The following is a 19,408-nucleotide window of genomic DNA, read 5'->3' on the forward strand; positions in this document are numbered from 1 at the left end:
GAGATGAAAGGCTTATTGCTTGGTTACTCCATTGTTGGGACATTGATTGTCAATGGTTTGTGGGCCAGTTTTGCCCAGATCTGTGACTAATAGGGCAGGGGACCCACGGACCCACACTTCAGGAAAGGGGAAGGGGGAAAAAGGGAGAGGGTAGTGAGATGGCCCTAAAAACAAAACAGCAGCAGTATCCTGAGGAGGAAAACTAATTTACTAAATAAGATATCAGAATGCAAAATAATACAGCATAATGCAATATAATTGGAATTGAAGCTAATATATCAGATAGAGAGAGAGAGTGTCCAAAAACCAAAGGCAACTTCAGCTAAAGCTGAAGGTGAGACAGCTAGGGAACCTCCACTGCTGAGATGACCAGCAAAAGAGGAAGTCTTGGGACTTCCATGCAGTTTTATCTTTCCCTCTGGGTGGAAAATGGGAACACAAAGTCCTCTGGGGCATGCATTTCTCTTCTGAGAGCCAGGTACCTGGAAATTCGGCAGTCCATGGAACTGGAGGATTAACTCTTTAACTCCTAGTGCCTCACATGATGTTATGATGTGGAATACTGATAAAAAAATCATAAAACCATGACACCATGCTAGTGGTGTGTGTCTGGATAGCAATGAAGCCCATCATATGGGAGATCTCACCAGAAATTGATATCTGATAGAAAGCTATTGATAATGCAATTAGCTGAAGACCTACTCAGGAGTTGATCCTTTGGAAGTGAATCCTTACAGCCATGAAGGAGAGATATCCCTATAAAGGGGATATGATATCCAAGATAAACACCTGGACTAATATGGAAGCAGGTATTCAGTACTTAAGAGGCTATAGTGGAGATGCTATACAATGATGATATTGATCCTGATGATCTATGTGACTTTCATGACCCCAATGTCATGCGGTGTTTACCAATTATGTGGGGAAAATTCACCCAAGCTGTACCACTAATGTTTGCCAGTACACTAGCAGCAAAGAAATGAAAAGAGGGTGAATGACCTTGAATGGGTGACCTGAGTTCTGGTCTTTGAGATAATCAAGACAATATGGCAAATATGACCCCTAACTTACAGGGTTATGGTGGCTATGAAAAGTTTGCCTGCAGATATCCTAGAATTAAAAAAATGCACCTAACCCCCCCATGGGTACCAGCCAATGTTTCCCTTGTTAAGAGTAGATGCCCTCCTACTCAAGCAAGAAATAGTAGTGGACTCACACCTCATAATACCTTATGGTTTTACCTATGTGATCATGGTGAGGATATGGGGAGGTGGGATAGAAAACCTACCTCAGTCCTATGGAACCAGGTAAAAAAGTTACAAAAATGTCGACTACAAATGAGGGTTCTCTTATGGGAAAGGCTGCTCACCCCTGGCTACTGATAATTTAGAGGAACTCTGCCTCCAGTGATGGGGGGGAAGCAGAGGACAATCAACTGTAGTGGACCGCGTGGATTTGATGGCCTGGCACAGCAGCACTACAGAAATATGGGGCTCTGGTGGACACTGTTGTGCAGTGCACCCTGATGCCACTGAGTTATAAAGGAACAGAATTTATCTCCATTTCTGGGGTGACAGGGGGTTCTCAAGAACCGACTGTGTTGGAGGCCGAGGTGAGCCTCACTGGAAAAGACTGGCAAAAGCACTCCATTGTGACTGGCCCTGGGGCTCCATGTATCCTTGGTATAGACTATCTTAAGAAAGTATATTTCAAGGACCCAAAGGGATATTGATGGGCCTCTGGAATAGCTGCTATAGAGATGGAGAATGCTAAGCAGCTGTCTACCATGTCTGGCCTTTCAGAGGACCCTTTAATTGTGGGGCTGTTACAAGTAGAACAGCAAGTGCCAGTTGCTACTGCAGTAGTGCACAGGTGGCAATATCACACTAACTGGGACTTACTGCTCCCCATCCATAAGTTAATCTGTCAACTAGAGAGCCAAGGGGTAATCAGTAAGACACAGTCGCCTTTTAAGAGTTCCCTATGTCCAGTGCAAAAGGCTAATGGGGTGAGGAGTCTGACTGGACTGTCATAGTTTGAACGAAGCTACAACACCATTGAGTGCTGCTGTACCTGACATCACAGAATTACAGGGGTTGGAAGAGACCTCAAAAGATCATCAAGTCCAAATCTCCTGCTAAAGCAGGTACCCTACAATAGGTCACACAGGTAGACAGTTGGTTCAGATAGTTAACTTTCTCCCTAGTAGCTGGTATGGTGCTATGTTGTGGATTTACGAGGAAAATAATGTTTATAACAGACTGAGTTTCAGTTGTTGTTGAACAGCGCTTATGTGGGATTTCTTGGCTTCTCATAGAGCCCTGGTAGTGAAGAGATTGGGTGCACACAGTCAGTTGGCTGGGGACACAAAACACATAGCTGACCCAAAAAGGAAGATTCCATACTATATCACAGAAATACAGAACTAGAGGTTGGAAGGGACCTCTAGAGATCATTTAGCCCAACACCCCTGCTTGAGCAGGTACCCTAAGTCACACAGGTAGGCATCCAGATGGGTCTTGAATATCTCCATAGAAGGAGACTCCACAACCTCTCTGGGCAACCTGTTCCAGTGCTCCATCACCCTTACTGTAAACAAGTTTTTCCACGTTTGTACAGAACTTAATATGTTCAAGTTTTAGGCCACAACTCCTTGTTCTATTGCAATGCACCACCTCCTTTTAGATATTTATAAACATTTATCAGATCCCCTCTCAGTCTTCTTTTCCTCAGACTGTACAGACCCTGGTTACTCAGCCCTTACACATATGGGAGATGCTCCAGGCCCTTAATCATCCTTGCAGCCCTCTTCTGGACTCCTTCTAGGAGATCCCTGTCTTTTTTGAGCTGGGGAGCCCAGAACTAGACACAGTAGTCTAAATATGGCTTCACCAAGGCAGAATAGAGGGGGAGGATCACCTCCTTTGACCTGATAGCCACACTCTTTTCAAGGCACCCCAGGATACCATTGGCCTTCTTGACCACAAGGGCACAACCTGTTGTCCACCAGAATACACAGGTCCTTCTCTGCAGAGCTCCTCTCCTGCAGGTCATCCTCTAACCTGTACTGATGTATGTGGCTATTCCTCCCAGGTGCTAGACTCTAGACTTGCTCTTGTTAAACATCATCAGGTTCCTCCCTGCCCAACTCTCCCATCTGTCTAGGTCTTGTTGAATGATAGTACAGCCTCCCAATGTGTCAGTCACTCCTCCCAGCTTTGCATCACCAGCAAACTTGCTGAGGATGGATTCAATCCTTTCATCCAGGCTGTTGATGACGATGTTGAACAAGATCAGAGCCAGTACTAACCCCTGGAGAATACTGCTAGTTCCAGGCCTTCAACTAGACTTTGCACCACTGGTGACAACCCTCTGAGCTCTGCCAGTCAGCCAGTTTTCACATTCCACTCATCAAGGTCATACTTTCTAAGCTTCAGGGGCGAAAGGGTGAGAAAGGAGCCCCTTTTCCCTGTTACACTTGAAACTGCGACACAAGGGCAGAGTAGAGGGGAACAATCACCTCCCTTCCCCTGCTGGTTACCCCTCTTTTGAGTTGGCCTCCTGGGCTGCAAGTGCACACTGCTGGTTCATATTTAACTTTTCATCTACCAGTACCCCCAAGTCTTTCTCCTAATGGCTGTTCTCTGTGAGTTCTTCTCCCAGTCTGTACACATAACTAGGTTTGCCCAAACCCAAATGCAACACCTTGCACTTGGCCTTGTTGAATCTCATTCTGTTCACATAGGCCCACTTTCCAAATGTGTCCAGGTCCCTCTGGAAGACATCCCTTCCTTCTATTCTATCAATTGCATCACTCAGCTTGGTGTAATAAAAAAAAAGAAGCTTATGTTGCATCAGCTCTTTACTTCGCTTTGTATATACCTTACTTTTAAACTTTTTTTCAAAATAAAAGACTAATCTCAACTCCCAAATTGTATTAGGCTTAAGCGGCAAGATTTTGATAGCTGAGGGGGGGATGCAGGGATGACCTGGGGGAGAAGAGTCCAGGAACTAGTTCTAGCAACTCCAAAAGAGATTTGCCACTGGACAAAGCTCAACCAACAAGCAATGCTGTTTGTGCTTCTGTGAGTACATATTTGAGAAATGGGGAAACAATACTTTACAACAGCAACTGGGAGAGCGAGAAGTAAGGTAAAAATGAGAGAAACAATCCTAAAGACACCAAGGTGCATGAAGATGGAAGGGAACTAGGTTCTCTAGGTGCCAGAGCAGGTTCCTATGCAGCCTATGGAGTACCATGGCAGAGCAGATAGACTTGCTGCAGCACATACAGGAACTGATGACAGCAGATTGACAGGAGCTGCCACCCACAGGGGACTCATGTTGGAACAGTCCATTCCCAAAGTACTGCATCCCATAGTACAGACCCATATTGGAACAGTTCTTGAAGAACTCCAGTCTGTGGGAAGCCCACCTGTGATAAGTTTTGGAAGGACAGCATCCTGTGGGAGGGACCACATGCTGGAGCGGGGGAAGAAAGTGAATATGAAAGAAAAATAGATGATGAAGCATTATGGACAGACTATAATGCCTATTCTCCTGTGCCACTTAGGGAAGAGGTGGTAAAATAATTTGATTGGGGGGGGAAGGCAGGGAAGGCATTAAGGGTTTTGTGTTGGTTTTTTTTTTTTTTTCATTTTTTACTGTTCTACCATTCTAGAATGTTATCAATAGGTAATGAATTACATTAATATGCTGAGTCCGTTTTGCCTGTGACAACTGGTGAGTGATCCCCCTGGCCTTATCTGAACACATGAACTTTTGTCATCATATTTCATAGAATGGCTAGGGATGGAAGGGACCTTTAAGATCATCTAGTTCCAACCCCCCTGCTATAGGCAGGGACACCTCCCTCTAGACCAGGTTGCTCAAACTCCCATCAAGCGCAGCTTTGAATGCTTGCAGGGAAGGGGCATTCACAACCTCACTGGGCAACCTGTTCCAGTGTCTCACCACCCTCACAGTAAATAATTTCTTCCTAATATCTAGCCTAAATCTACCCTGATGCCAAGAAATCTGACAAAGTAACTTGACACACCAATTAAATATGTCAAGCAGGTATTCCCTTTATTACAGCACTGGTTGCATGGGGATCACTCCACCAAACATGCACACTGAAGAGAGAAACGACTACACATCTAAAGGCACAATACATAAATATTCATCACATTCCGAGGACATGGACAGAAATTCCAAAAGTCATTGACATCTCCGATGGTCATGGGATTAAATTTCCAACTGTTAAGGGAATTGCATTTTGTCACATAGGTTCATAAGGTTGGAAAGGACTTACAAGATCACCTAGTCCAACCATCCTCCTATCACTATCCCTACCCAACTACTAAATCACATCCCTTAGCACCTCATCTAAACGCTTCTTGAACAGCACTAGGGATGGTGCCTCAACCACCTCCCTAGGCAGGCCATTCCAGTGCCTGACCACTCTTTCAGAAAAAAAATGTTTCCTCAGGTCTAATCTAAATCTTCCCCGACGCAACTTCTGGCTGTTCCCTCTCGTCCTGTCATTATTTATCAGGGAGAAGAGGCCCACCCCCTCCTCACCACAACCCCCCTTCAGGAAGTGGTAGAGTGCAATAAGGTCTCCTCTGAGCCTTCTCTTCTCCAGACTAAACAATCCCAGCTCCCTCAGCCGCTCCTCATAAGACTTGTGCTCCAGACCCCTCACCAGTTTTGTTGCCCTTCTCTGAACACGCTCCAGGGCCTCAATGTCCTTCTTGTAGTGAGGGGCCCAAAACTGAACACAGTACTCGAGGTGCGGCCGTACCAGAGCTGAGTACAGGTGGATGATCACCTCCCTGCTCCTGCTGGCTACACTATTTCTAATACAAGCCAGGATGCTGTTGGCCTTCTTGGCCACCTGGGCACACTGCTGGCTCATGTTAAGCCAAGCATCAACCAACACCCCAACAGCAAGTCTGCCTCCTTATCTTCACGGGACTCCCCCACTGAGTTGCAAACAGCAACTCCACTTATATTCTCTGGACCCTCCATCGTGTTGTAAACAACCACCATTGTGTTGTCCTTATCTTCATGGGATCACCCCTGTACTGAGTTGTAAACAACAGCTCTCTTCATCAGTATGTGTATTTCTACGGTCCCTGTGTTTCTTCCTAAAATTACCTGTTTGCTCAAGCTATGACACCTAGTTTAGATTCAATCCAATTCAATTCCTTGATTCAACTCTCTTCCAGTTTAAAACCATTTCCCCTTGTCCTGTTGCTACATGCCCTTATGAAGAGTCCTTCCCCAGCTTTCCTATAGGCCTCCTTCAGGTACTGGAAGGCTGCTATAAAGTCTCCTTGAAGCCTTCTCTTCTCCAGCCTGAAGGGCCTCAGCTCTCTCAGCCTGTCCTCATAGGGGAGGTGCTCTATCCCTCTGATCATCTTTGTGGTCCTTCTCTGCACCTGCTCCAACTACTCCATTGCAGTGTCTCGGGCACGGACTCAGATGTGAACGATCCAAATAATTTATTACAGGTTTTAACATCCCTTCTATACTTTCACAATTTCTCTCTTGTAACTTGCCCACCTGCCTTTACATATCAACAATATAACTTCCCAAAACAGTCCTTAACCGTGCATACAGGCAATTATCCAATGAGGGCTGTGAATCTTCCCAAGCCATGCACTCTTCCTCCAATTAGGGCCTGCCATCATGCAGCTTACTTGAACTTGTTTTCCTCTTCTTCTGGAAGTGTCCTTGGTTCTCAGCCTTCCTTTCTCATGCTGTTTATCCTGTTCCACAGCTGCAGCTCTAAATATACTTTTTGTATTCCCACACTCCACGATAATTCTTGTGTTGGAGGCTCCAGAACTGGATGCAGTACTCCAGGTGGTGTCTCATGTGAGAAAAGTAGAGGGGCCAAGTCACCTCTCTTTCAGTCACGTTTCTCTTGATGTGACTCAGGATATGGCTGGCCTTAGAAGATCCTCAGTTACAGTCAGTCTTTAACTGAGGTCTAAGAGGGGCAGAGCCTGCCAACTGTATAGGTTAATTGCTTCCAGTAGTGACCAGGTCTTTTCTACAGGTGCTCAAGCACACTGCGACATAGCAGTTTGTCAACGGTTTACCAGCTGCTTCACAATGAGACTGTAGTTTGGAACATGCATTCTCCAAAAGCACACTACACCCAAAAAAGTTTGGGTCTCTGTCTTACTGGTGGCTGGAGACATGGCAGTAATTTTGTTAATCACATCTGTAGGGATGTGAAGACATCCATCTTGCCACTTTATACCTAGGAACTGAATTTCCTGTGCAGGCACCTTTCACTTAGCTTTGCTTAATAGTGAAGCCAGCTTGTAGGAGGATCTGGGTTATTCTCTCTAAATATTGAAAACTTCCCCTACTGTATTGCCCCACACAGTGATATCATCAATGTATTGTAAGTGCTCAGGAGCACTGCCCTGTTCCAATGCAGTTTGGATCAACCCATGGCAAATGGTTGGGCTGTGCTTCCACCCCTGAGGCAAACACACCCCTCCAGGTGAAGGCAAACTGTGGCCTGCATTCTGTGGCCAAAGGAATGAAAAAGAAGGCATTGGCAATGTCAGTGGTGGCATACCACTTGGCTGCTTTTGACTCCAGTTCATACTGGAGTTGTAGCATGTCTGGCACAGCAGCACTCAGTGGGGGTGTGACTGCATTCAGGCCACGGTAATCTACCGTCAGCCTCCATTCTCCACTAGCTTTACGCACCAGCCATATGGGGCTGTTGAAAGGTGAGTGAGTTTTGCTGATCACTCCCTGGCTCTCTAGCTGACGAATCAGCTTATGAATGGGGAGCAAGGAATCAGTATTAGCGTGGTACTGCCGTCTGTGCACCGTTTTTGTAGCAATCGGTACCTGTTGCTCCTCCACTTTTAGCAACCCCACAATGGACGGATCCTCTGACAGTTCAGGCAAAGCAGACAGCTGCTTAATGTTGTCTGTGTCCACAGCAACTATTCCGAAAGCCCATCAATACCCCTTGGAATCCTTAAAATATCCCCTTTTAAGGTAATAAATATCAAGTATTCATGGAGCCCGTGGGCCAGTCACAATAGGATGTTTTTGCCAATCTTTACCAGTGAGGCGTATTTCAGCCTCCAAAATTGTCAACTCTTGGGAACCCCCAGTCACTCCAGAAATATAGATTAATTCTGTCCCTTGGTGACTTGAGGGCATTAGAGTGCACTGTGCACCAGTGCCTTATATTTTTGTGGTTCTGAGGTGCCAGGCCATCTAATCCACACAGTCCAATACACTCTATTATCCTTTTCCCCCACCTGGCTGGGGGGCAGGGGCTATTGTGGCTGGTAGGTACCTCACTCAGTTCTGAAGGAGCACCATTCAGACAGGAGGACATCTCGCTTGGACTGGAGAATATCTCTTTCAGGTTGGAGGACGTCTTGCTTAGGCTGGAAAACATCTTGTTGGGACTGAGGGTTGTTGAGAACAGATTGGAGGGCATCATTCTTGAACTGGAAAGCATCTCGCTCGGTCTGCAGGGTGTCTCGCACAGTCTGGAAGGCATCCATGTTGGATTGGAGAGCATCTCAGTTGGACTGAAGGCTAAATAAATCAGACAGGAGTCTATTTGTCAGCTAAAAGTCTCTTCCTGGATCTGGACACTATCCCTTTCGGCTCAGAGACTCTCTTGCTCTATTTCAGAAACACTATGCCTCTCTGGGAGCGTAGTGAATAAGGTCTGATTGGCATAAGCCAGACCCCAAATAATTTGGGACTCCTCAGATCTGTCTGAGTCGCAACATCCCTGCCCCAAATACCTGCATAGGTTCTTGTCAGCGATTAGTGAGACGGTTTGACCCAGTTCCGTGACAATTGAGGCAGGGGACCCATGGGCCCACACCCCAGGAAGGGAAAGGGGAAAGGGAAAAGGGAGATGGGCCTAAAAACAAAACAGTGGCAATGATCTGAGAAGGAAAGTTAATTTACTAAATAAGATATCGGAAAGTAAAATAACACAATATAATACAATATAATTGGAATTGAGGCTAATGAATCAAATAAAAAGAGCAAGAGAGAGCATCCAATAAACTGAAGGCCTTATGCTAATGCTGAAGGTGGATGGCTGCAACAAACACCTACTGCTGAGATGTATCCCGAAGGAAAGTGACCACAGACAGTTTTTATCTTCCCCTTTGGGCAGAAACATGTAAAAAGACAAAGCATGGCACAGTCCTCTGGGGAATGTAGTTCTTCCTCTCTTCTGTGACAGGATACTCAGAACTATCAATGATCCATGGAGCTGGAGCATTAACTCTTTAACTCCCAATACACTACATGATGTTATGATATGGAATATCAATAATATAACAAAAATCATAAAACCATGACAATTCTCAGGATCTTGCAGGTGTTCAGGGAAAAAGTCCCAGCACGTTTTAAGCATTAAAAGGGAAAAAAACAATGAAATGCAGTGCCTTTAAGAGCAGTTTTAAAAGAGAAATCATTTTTTTCTTTACTAAAACAAGCTAGCAGCACCCAAAAATGTTAACAGATATCCCAGAACAACTGGCAGTACACCCAGACTTCAAGGTCGTGTTTTGCAGTACAGCACCTGCAGTACAGATAAGCTTCCTAACAAAGATCTCTCTGAGAGCAAAGAGAGATACGTTCTAAAAGTCCGCCCCACATTGGGTGCCAAAAACGTCAACAGTTTACGGGCTGGTTCAGCCCGGTTCCACAACTATTGGTGTGGGGGACTCACAGATCCATGCCCCAGGAAAGGGGAAGGGGGGAAGGGAAAAGGGAAAAAGAGAGATGGTCCTAGAAACAGAACAGCAGCAATGATCTGAGGAAAAAAGCTAATTTACTGAATAAAATATCGAAAAGCAAAATAACACAATATAATATAATTGGTATTGAGGCTAATAAGTCAAATAAAATGAGCAAGAGAGTGTCCGATAAACCGAAGGCCTTACGCTAAACGCTGAAGGCGAGACAGCAGCGAGCACCCACTGCTGAGTCTATCCCAAAGGAAGGAGAGAGACAGTCCCATGACCACAGACAATTTTTAACTTTCCCTCTGAGCAGAAACACGTAAAAATGCAAAGCATCACACAGTGCTCTGGGGAATGTAGTTCTTCTCTTCTGAGACAGGTATACCCAGAACTATCGATGATCCGTGGAGCTGGAGGAATAACTCTTTCATTTTCAATGCACTACATGATGTTACAATGTGGAATACCAATACCAAAAATCATAAAACCATGACACAGTTCCTATACAGTTCACCTCTATATGGCGTGAACCAATGACAGAGCCAGCTGGAAGATGAGCCTTTCCTGATACAGGGATCCAACACACCACAACACTCATACAATCACCCTTCATGATGCAGGTTGACACAATTTAAGATGACTAATGCTCAATTTGTAGTTGAGGTTCATGTTATCTCATGAGCCAGTGCTTCATAATGTTACCGGAGACATGCAGTTGTTTGGTGTAGGTCTATCTTAAATTTCATCTGTCTCACATAAGCCATCACTAGGTGTCATGCTTCATCTCACAGTGACACTGGAGCACTTCAATGACATTTTACTTCCTCTGGTGATCCTAGAGACTCTTAAAGACTTATGGAGAGTAGCAGAAACATTTCAAAGGTACCAAGAAGGGGAGGTCTGCCCTCCAAGGCAAAATACAGGCCATATTCCTGTCTTGAGTCAACACTTCAGCTTGCACTGGGGCATGTCCTGGCCATCTGTACCACACCCTTTAGACATACCTGTGACTGTATAACTGTATCAGACACCAAGGTGGGGGGTTCTGATCTGCCACAGGAACACAATGAGGGGCCCCCAGCAATGAAAACTGGAATATTGTCCACAATGTCAGTAGGCCATGTACTGAATACCAAAGGGACTACCAAGCCTCCCACCATCAGTACTCTCCTCCCAAGGTGCAACTAAGCCACATCACTTTGGTCTGCTGCGCACATCATCTTTCACCTGGCATGCCACAGCATCTGATGTAACCAGTGGGTGATGGTCTCTGATTGCAAATCCTCAAGCCACCAATGAATGTACCCCTTTAGCCCTTCCCACCCCCCTAATATTACACCTTGCTCTTAAGTGATGCTTCCCCAAAATCAGCCACCAACTGGGAGGCATGCTGAACAACGGCCTCTGAGGCTACCACAGTGGGTTCAAAAAAGATACTAATATACCACAATAGTGAGAGGGTGCCTGTTGTAAAATCAGGTCCCTCATCCCAGCTGAAAATTCTACTAAACCCAGGCTTCTGAAGACTTCTTCACATATAGCTGCTTTCATACCTAGCTCACAGATACATGTTTGGAGGTCCTCCATGGAGGACCATAAACCTGTATGTACTGGGGTATCAGCCTTACTAGGCCAAGTAATACAGCATGCTGCCATTAACCAATCCATTAATGAATGATTTTCCTCATTATGTTGTACAGTGGCATATAGTCTAAGGGCAGGGCGCAAGGTAATAGATGCAAACTTAGAAATTTCTGGTCCATTAACCATAACACTTTCTGCCCTCGTGTCCCTGTCACGCTCCAATATAAAGGAGGGAGATGAGGTTCTTAGATTATGTGTATACCCAGCATGGCATTAAAAAGCAACGGTTCAAACGTTGATCCAACCAGTTTATTACCAATATTGACCTGGGAGATGGGGAAGGCAAACACTGTTAAGGGTGATGGGGAAGGGAAGGCGAGCAACAGGAAAGAAGCAACAATTTGTACAACACAGGGAAAGTCACCAGCCAGGATCCTAGGGGCGGTCCAGTTGCAAGCGGCTCCTTTGGTCTGAGGCAGAAGAGCAGGGGTAGCAGAAGCAGGGAGAAAAGCAGCAGCGATGGGCAGCCTTGAGCAGCAAGCAGTTGTCCTGGAGAAGTGACACCAGGTCAGCACAGGAGAAGCAGCAAACAGTGATCAGCTCGTGAGGGTTCAGATGGTAGAACACCTCGAAGAAGCAGTGAGGTCTAGGAGAAAGCAGCATGTCTCAGGCAGCAGGCCCAGGAGGGAGTTCAGCAACAGGGATCAGCTCACGAGGTTTCCGATGGAAGGGCACCAACACAGCAACACCAACAAAACCACACCAATCTCATGGTGGTCGATCCCACTTTTATCCTTCATTTCTCTTGCCTATGTGACAAATTCCATGCTAGCTTGCCAGGCAAGCATCTCCTTAGATGGCTATCTCCCCACGGAGATGAGTACCACACAGAAGAGTGTTAAGCAGCCACTGAGCTGCAGCTTATCTCTCTTTCATTGCCCCAGGACATGCCTATCTACTTGTCCCTTAGACAACGGATTTCGCAACCCTTGCCCAGGACTTGCTTGGACATGTTCATCAACAAACTTTGATGCAATGGTATAAAATATTAGTCTCTTACAGTCCCATAATTGAAGTAATCAAGATAATAGTACAATGATTTCACCAGAAACCAAAAGTATAAGTCCATTATTTTAGGCATCGTATAGGGGCAAGCTGTCACATGAAGATGGGTTTGAGTGGGGGAACTCCTACTTGTTTATCCTGAACTTTCCTTAGTTTTCCTGTGTCACTATAGGTCAGATCTCAAAAGGATCTGCCCCAAGCAGGGCTTTGAGAACTGATCTTTAAATTTTTTTCTTTGCAGTACCCAGGCCCACTGATTCAGGGGCCTGGGTATTTTCAAACACAATATTTCAGATTTGTTTTACAGGGAAAGTTAACCTTGGTTTTTTCCCCGTTAATATACCAAGTTGTTCTAATTTCTCAGTGCAATCATGTAATAATCAATTTTCATTCTCTAGGGTGTTGAGAGTTCCACACAACTTCATGTATTTAGTAGTGGCTACACCACAGTGGATGCAGCCAGTTGTCACTCTTTTGTGACTAGAATGTCTGCCCAACCCATAAAAATATTCTGCCACACAGGGTGGGGATTGAAAGATATTCCCACTATCCCACAAGGGACCCAAATTTTCAATTATAGGTGCTAATTCACAATAGGGGGAAAAAAAAATCACAGAAATACTGGGACATGTCCTGGTAAAAATTCGAACTAAAAGGGGCAACATTCTCCCCCTTGACCCATTTTAATATTTTGACCTGCCTGGCTCATCAAATGTAACAGCAGAGGGACCAGCACAATGAGAAGTTACAAAAAATAAAAATAAAAAATGCTCACCCATATCCAAGAATCTAGGCTCACAGAAAAGAACTCCACAAAAAAAGGATCTCAAAAAAAAAAATCCTTCCCCAGTGACAGTCAGCCCTTAAACAAGGTCTAAGAGGGATAGAGTCTGGCTCCATCCCTTCCAGTTACACAGGTTAACTACCCTCACCTGTGCTTCCAGGGCTGACTAGGTCTTCTCTCTAGGTGCTCAATTAGTGGTTTAGGCCATAACCCAGCAGTTTTCATACAGCTACAAAGATGGGAAACAGCACCAGTCCCAACATTGATCCCTGAGAAATGCCATTTTGACACCATTTTCCATTTAGACATTGAACCATTGACCACAACTCTGAGAGCAACCACCCAGCCAGTTCCTTATCCAGAGAGCAGTTCATCCATCAAATCCATTTTCCTCTAATTTAGTGACCAGGATGTCATGCAGGACAGCATCAAATGCTTTGCACATTTCCCCCTGCCCCTGTTCTTTTGAGGAGTAGAATGAGAGAGCAGTATAGTAGAACTGAGCTACCTGCAGATGTGAAATGACTACACAGATACATATGCATTGTGGCAGGCATTCGGAATTGAACTGTCAGGATGTACAAAAATAAACAGAAAAACCAGGGAGGGATAGTGTTGTGTATTTTGTGGGATGGTGTGCTGGGGAGTCTGTTTACACATTTTTGTAGAAGCCTCCTAATCAACCAATACACTGTTTAATCCACAAAACATTTTGAATCAAGCTTCTGAACAAGGAAGAATGGATTATAAAATAAAGCTTAATTGACTTGGTTTGAACGATGGACTGTGGTTGGTTGGTTGTATTTTTAACACTTTCAGCATGACTTTCAATTTGGTTGACCATTGCATTTTTAAAGATACCCACATGCTTAAAGTTGTTTTAATGGGCATCACCTACATAAGTTTCTATGCTGAATTCCTTCCTGGCTGTTGTTGAGGGATGATAGCAAAAGATCTGTATCATTGAAACAATATAAAACTTCTGCTTTCCTATTTTTTCTTATTCACAGGTGTCAGCTGTGATGCATGTTTAAAAGGAAATTTTCGAGGTCGCAGATACAAGTGTTTAATTTGCTATGATTACGATTTGTGTGCAACTTGTTATGAAAGTGGTGCAACAACAACAAGACATACAACTGACCACCCAATGCAGTGCATACTAACAAGAGTAGATTTTGGTAAGTAAAAATTAATATTAGAGCTCTTCATGGTAATTACAAACGTATATTTGTTTTATTACTTAGGAACCTCTTTTCCCCCCTTAATAACATGCTGAAAACCATAGCAATATCCTCTGTCTTTAACTGACAAGCTTGTTTTATCTCTGGTTCTAAGCACATAAAATCTATCTTAGCCCTTTACATAAGGTATCACCTCAAATTAATTCCTAAATTTGAATCTAATTCAAAAGGTGCAACAGATCTAAATGTTACGATGGAATAGAAAGTACCACAATAATAGCAGGGCAGCAAACTTTTCAGCTACAGCAAAAGAGAAAAAGTTCAAAAACAACAGCCACAAAAAAGAAGGAAAGAAGCTACTTACCCTTAAAAGGCTTCAGATAGGCAAGGATCACCAGCAAGAAATACCTTCACCTTCATTGCCAACCCTTAAATGAGGTCTGGGAAAGGCTAGATCCTGGCTCCACCCCTTTCAGTCACTCACATGCATTGCATGCACCTGAGCTCCCCTGGGTTAGCCCTGCCTTCCCACCCAGTGCTCAATCACTGTTTCAGGCCATGGCTTAACACTTCCACTAAACTCCACCCCTTCACAGCATGAACCAATGATGGAGTAGGTTGAAAGTAAACCCTTTCCATTACAATGATCCAGTATACCACAATGCTTTTTACAATTAGCACATTGCAGTGTAGATAAACAAAATATGAGATGATTGGTTCTTTGTTGAAATTCATAATCCTTTGTGGGCCAGTACTCAATGGTTCTCCAGGAGGCACACAGTTGTTTGGGCCAGAGAAGGTTCAGCTCACATTTCATAGATTCATAGATACATTAGGTTGGAAAGGACCTACAAGATCATCTAGTCCAACCATCCTCCTATCACCATCCCTACCAATGGTAACTCCCAATACACCACATGATGTTATGATGTGGAATATCAACAATACAACAAAAATCATAAAACCATAACAGTTAAATACAGTCAAACTACAAAATGGGCACTATCGTTCCATACTCTCATAAATGCAGCTGGTTATGAAAGGGGTTCACTAGAGACTTGCATAGTTGCTGGGCATAACCTCTGGGTGTCAGATAACAAAGGAAAAGGTGGATCCATAAATGGCCGCGTTTGTTCAAAAGGAGAGGAGAACATCTGTTTTACCAAATCGGGAAAGTGGGGATATTCTGATAGTGGAGGAGTCCAGGATCAATACAAGGAAGAGGTAGTAAAAAATGTTCCCAAGCAGTTGCAGGTCAGGCAAAGAATAATGGATAACAGGATACAGGAAAACAGGATACAGGAAAACAGTCACCTCTCTATGATGAGGTGAGAAAAATCCTAGGGGAATCCGCATCTACCAAGGGGGCCAACCTGTTTGCTAACTTTCTGCAAGAAATAGCCACTGAATTAAATATATCCTCATGTTGGATTTACAGAGGATCTCAAATGACAGAACAATGGCCCTGGAATGGGGAGGGATTAGAACCATGTCAATTCATAGATTCATAGATAGATTAGGTTGGAAAGGACCTACAAGATCATCTAGTCCAACCATCCTCCTGTCGCCATCCCTACCCACTGAACTACTAAATCAAATCCCTTAGCACCTCATCTAAACGCTTCTTGAACAGCGCTAGGGATGGTGCCTCAACCACCTCCCTAGGCAGGCCATTCCAGTGCCTGACCACTCTTTCAGAGAAAAATTTTTTCTTCAAATCTAATCTAAATCTGCCCCGGCGCAACTTCTGGCCATTCCCTCTCGTCCTGTCATTAGTTATCTGGGAGAAGAGGCTGACCCCCTCCTCACCACAACCCCCCTTCAGGAAGTGGTAGAGTGCAATAAGGTCTCCTCTGAGCCTCCTCTTCTCCAGACTAAACAATCCCAGCTCCCTCAGCTGCTCCTCATAAGACTTGTGTTCCAGACCCCTCACCGGCTTTGTTGCCCTTCTCTGAACACGCTCCAGGGCCTCAATGTCCTTCTTGTAGTGAGGGGCCCAAAACTGAACACAGTACTCGAGGTGCGGCCGTACCAGAGCTGAGTACAGGGGGATGATCACCTCCCTGCTCCTGCTGGCTACACTATTTCTAATACAGGCCAGGATGCTGTTGGCCTTCTTGGCCACCTGGGCACACTGCCGGCTCATGTTAAGCTGAGCATCAACCAACACCCCCAGGTCCTTTTCCTCTCTACATTCTTCAAGCCATTCTGCCCCAAGCCTATAGCATTGCATTGGGTTATTTTGGCCAAAGTGCAGGACCTGGCACTTGGCCTTATTGGACCTCATCCCATTGAGCTCAGCCCAGCTATTCAGCCTATCCAGATCCCTCTGAAGGGCCTCCCTACCCTCAGGCAGATCGACACATCCTCCCAACTTGGTGTCATCTGCAAACTTACTGAGGGTACACTCAATTCCCTCGTCTAGGTCATCAATAAAGATATTAAACAAGATGAGCCCCAATACCGACCCTTGGGGGACACCACTCGTAACAGGACGCCAGTTGGACTTAACTCCATTAACTACTAGGTTATCATCTGTCCCATATAGTCCACCACTGGGTATCATGCTGATCTTATAGTGACACTGGAGCATCTTGATGTCATGTTGCTCTTTCCAGTGATCCTGTGGAGTCAAAGAGACTCACAGGGAGTAACACAGATGTTTCAGAGGTACCAGAATGGGTAGATCTGCCCTCCACAGAAAGATACAGGACATGTTCCTGTCCTGGGTCAACACGTCCACTAGTACTGGGGCATATCTCAACTGTCTGTACCATACCCTGGGACCCAATATCTGAGGCAGCATAACTATATCAAGTACCAAAGGGTGGAATCTGGATTTGCCACAGGGATATGTTTAAGGTCCCCTTATTGATGAAAACCAGAGTTTTGACCACCACATCCGCAGGCCATGTACCTACTACTGGGAGGGAGGATCCCCCAACCTCCAATAGTGTCTCCCAAGGTGCAAGCAGGCCACACCACTCTTGTCCTACCTGCACCTTCCAAGGCCATTTTATTCTGTTGGCGCCTGGTTTAAGGTTCTCAGGGACAGGGAGGAGAAAATTATTCTCATTGCCAATCTGAGGCCTTATCCAGTTATCGGTGCCTGTAATTTGGATCCTAAGTGGGGAGGCCCATGTTGTTTGTAACATTTTCAAGGCACTGGGTCTGCCACCTCTAGGTCTTTCATTCAGGTCTCGCAGAGTTTCACAGAGTCTCTTTGTCCACCCCTGCAGAGACTGAGTCTGTCTTCAGGGCAGCCTTGAGAATACCATTATAACGTTCAATAAGGCCTGCCCCTATTGGATTGTATGGCAGGTGGAATTGCCACTCAAGGTTGTTCTCTTCTGCACGGTGTTGTATCACTGCACACGTAAAGTGAGTCCCTTGGTCACTCTCAATGATTTGTGGTGTCCTGTAGGCAGCCATCAATCTTGTGAGTGCTTTTATGGTATATGCCTGGTTGGCTTTTGGTACTGGATAGGCCTGCATTAGCCCACTTGCGGTGTTGACGCAGGTTAGGGCATATCTCACCCCCTCAGATCGAGGGAGGAACCCTATGTAATCAACTTGTCACTGCTGGAGAGGATTGTGTCCTCTGACAAGATGGGCTGTTGTTTTGGGCAACGATCTCAGTCTCATCTTGGAGCAAGCGTTGCAGTCTTGGCATGCCTGAGCGATGTCAGATAGTTTTATGGGCAGTCCCCATGCTTTAAGCAGCTGCCCACACTGCCTGGTGCCCAGCATGCCGCAGCTTTTGGTGTAACCAGCAGGCGATGTTCTCAGATGGTGAATTCTCAACCCATCTAACTCGGGCCAGTGTGTCGGCTTCATCATTTCCTGGTGACTGTAGGGGTTCGTGACCAGAAATGTTGTAGACATGTACAGTTCTGTGTTTAACTGTATTCCATATGTCTAACCACATATCTCTGCCCCAGACCAGTTGGGTGTTGACAGTCTATTTCCAGGTGGCCCACTGTGCAATCCAAAGAGTGAGCCCCTGGTACACAGCCCAACTGTCTGTGCAGTTGTTCAGGATACCATCACCAGGTTCCCTGGTGATAATCATCCACATGGCTCACAGTTCTGCCCATTGGCTCCTCTGACCATCCCCCTCTTCAAACCAGATTATGTCAGTTGCAGGATGGTATTGCTACTGCTCTACACTTGCTTGGGTTGCCCTTGTTGGACCCATCCGTGTACCAGGCATCTTCAGGAATGGGATACTTTCCTTCCTGGATGGGACTCTTCTCTGGTGGAATAACCACGGCCTCTTCTGATACATCACTATGATGTGCCACTGGGCCTAGGATCTTCTGAAGCTCTTCTTTCAGTGGTGATGAAGACAGACTACTCCTCTGACTGAGATAGGTGACCCATCATGCCACTGTCTGTGCTTGGGTCACCCATCTTAAGAAGGTGGGTCAGATGTTTAACCCACCCCTGAATTGGCAAAGCGGTCTTGACTATGATTTGAGATGTTCAGGTTGTTGGCTCTGTATTGCAGAGTAGTCAGCCGATAACTGTTTTTCAATCATACTATACCTCTCTTCTGCTCCATGTCAGACCTGAGACAAGAACCCAACTGACATCCAAATGGAATTTGGGCTCTGCCATAGGCCCCAGCCAAACCCATCCTAACATGGGCATCTAGTTCAGCTAGAAGAGTAGGATCAAATATACCCAATACCTGAGTTTATTTAACAGTAAGTTTCACCTTTTGGAAAGCCTCAAATTCCATTCTCCCTCAGTCCCATAATTGGCCCTTCTTTTTGAGTGGATACAAAGGATACAAAGGCCTTAGCAGCTGTACAAACTGGGGTATAAAGGAATGCCAATATCCCAGTAAACTCAAAAATTCTTGCAGCTGCCTTGGTGCAGTAGGGACTAGGAACACCTGAACCTTATCTATTAGTGCACTGAGTAGCACTTAGGTCTTTCCTGATGAAAGTGCACCCAGTAATTTAACAGATAGCCCCAGACCCTATGCCTTTCCTGGGTTTATAGGTTTATATAAATGAGTACTT

The 19,408-nt window shown here is 45.2% G+C and overlaps 1 protein-coding gene across 1 annotated transcript in view; it reads left to right on the plus strand.

Annotated features, from left to right (window-relative positions):
- The window catches only part of LOC136058195 (E3 ubiquitin-protein ligase KCMF1-like), a 191,104-nt gene that overhangs the window by 95,768 nt on the left and 75,928 nt on the right, over positions 1–19,408 (plus strand). Inside the window, exon 2 of the mRNA XM_065751487.1 lies at positions 14,208–14,375. Coding sequence (XP_065607559.1) covers positions 14,208–14,375 — 168 coding nt within the window. The remainder of the gene's footprint in view (positions 1–14,207; positions 14,376–19,408) is intronic.

This window comes from Cyrtonyx montezumae, unplaced genomic scaffold (genome assembly GCF_038088225.1).
Source record: "Cyrtonyx montezumae isolate F1298 unplaced genomic scaffold, pur_monq_1.0 scaffold_71, whole genome shotgun sequence".
In the NCBI taxonomy this organism is placed as follows: Eukaryota; Metazoa; Chordata; class Aves; order Galliformes; family Odontophoridae; genus Cyrtonyx; species Cyrtonyx montezumae.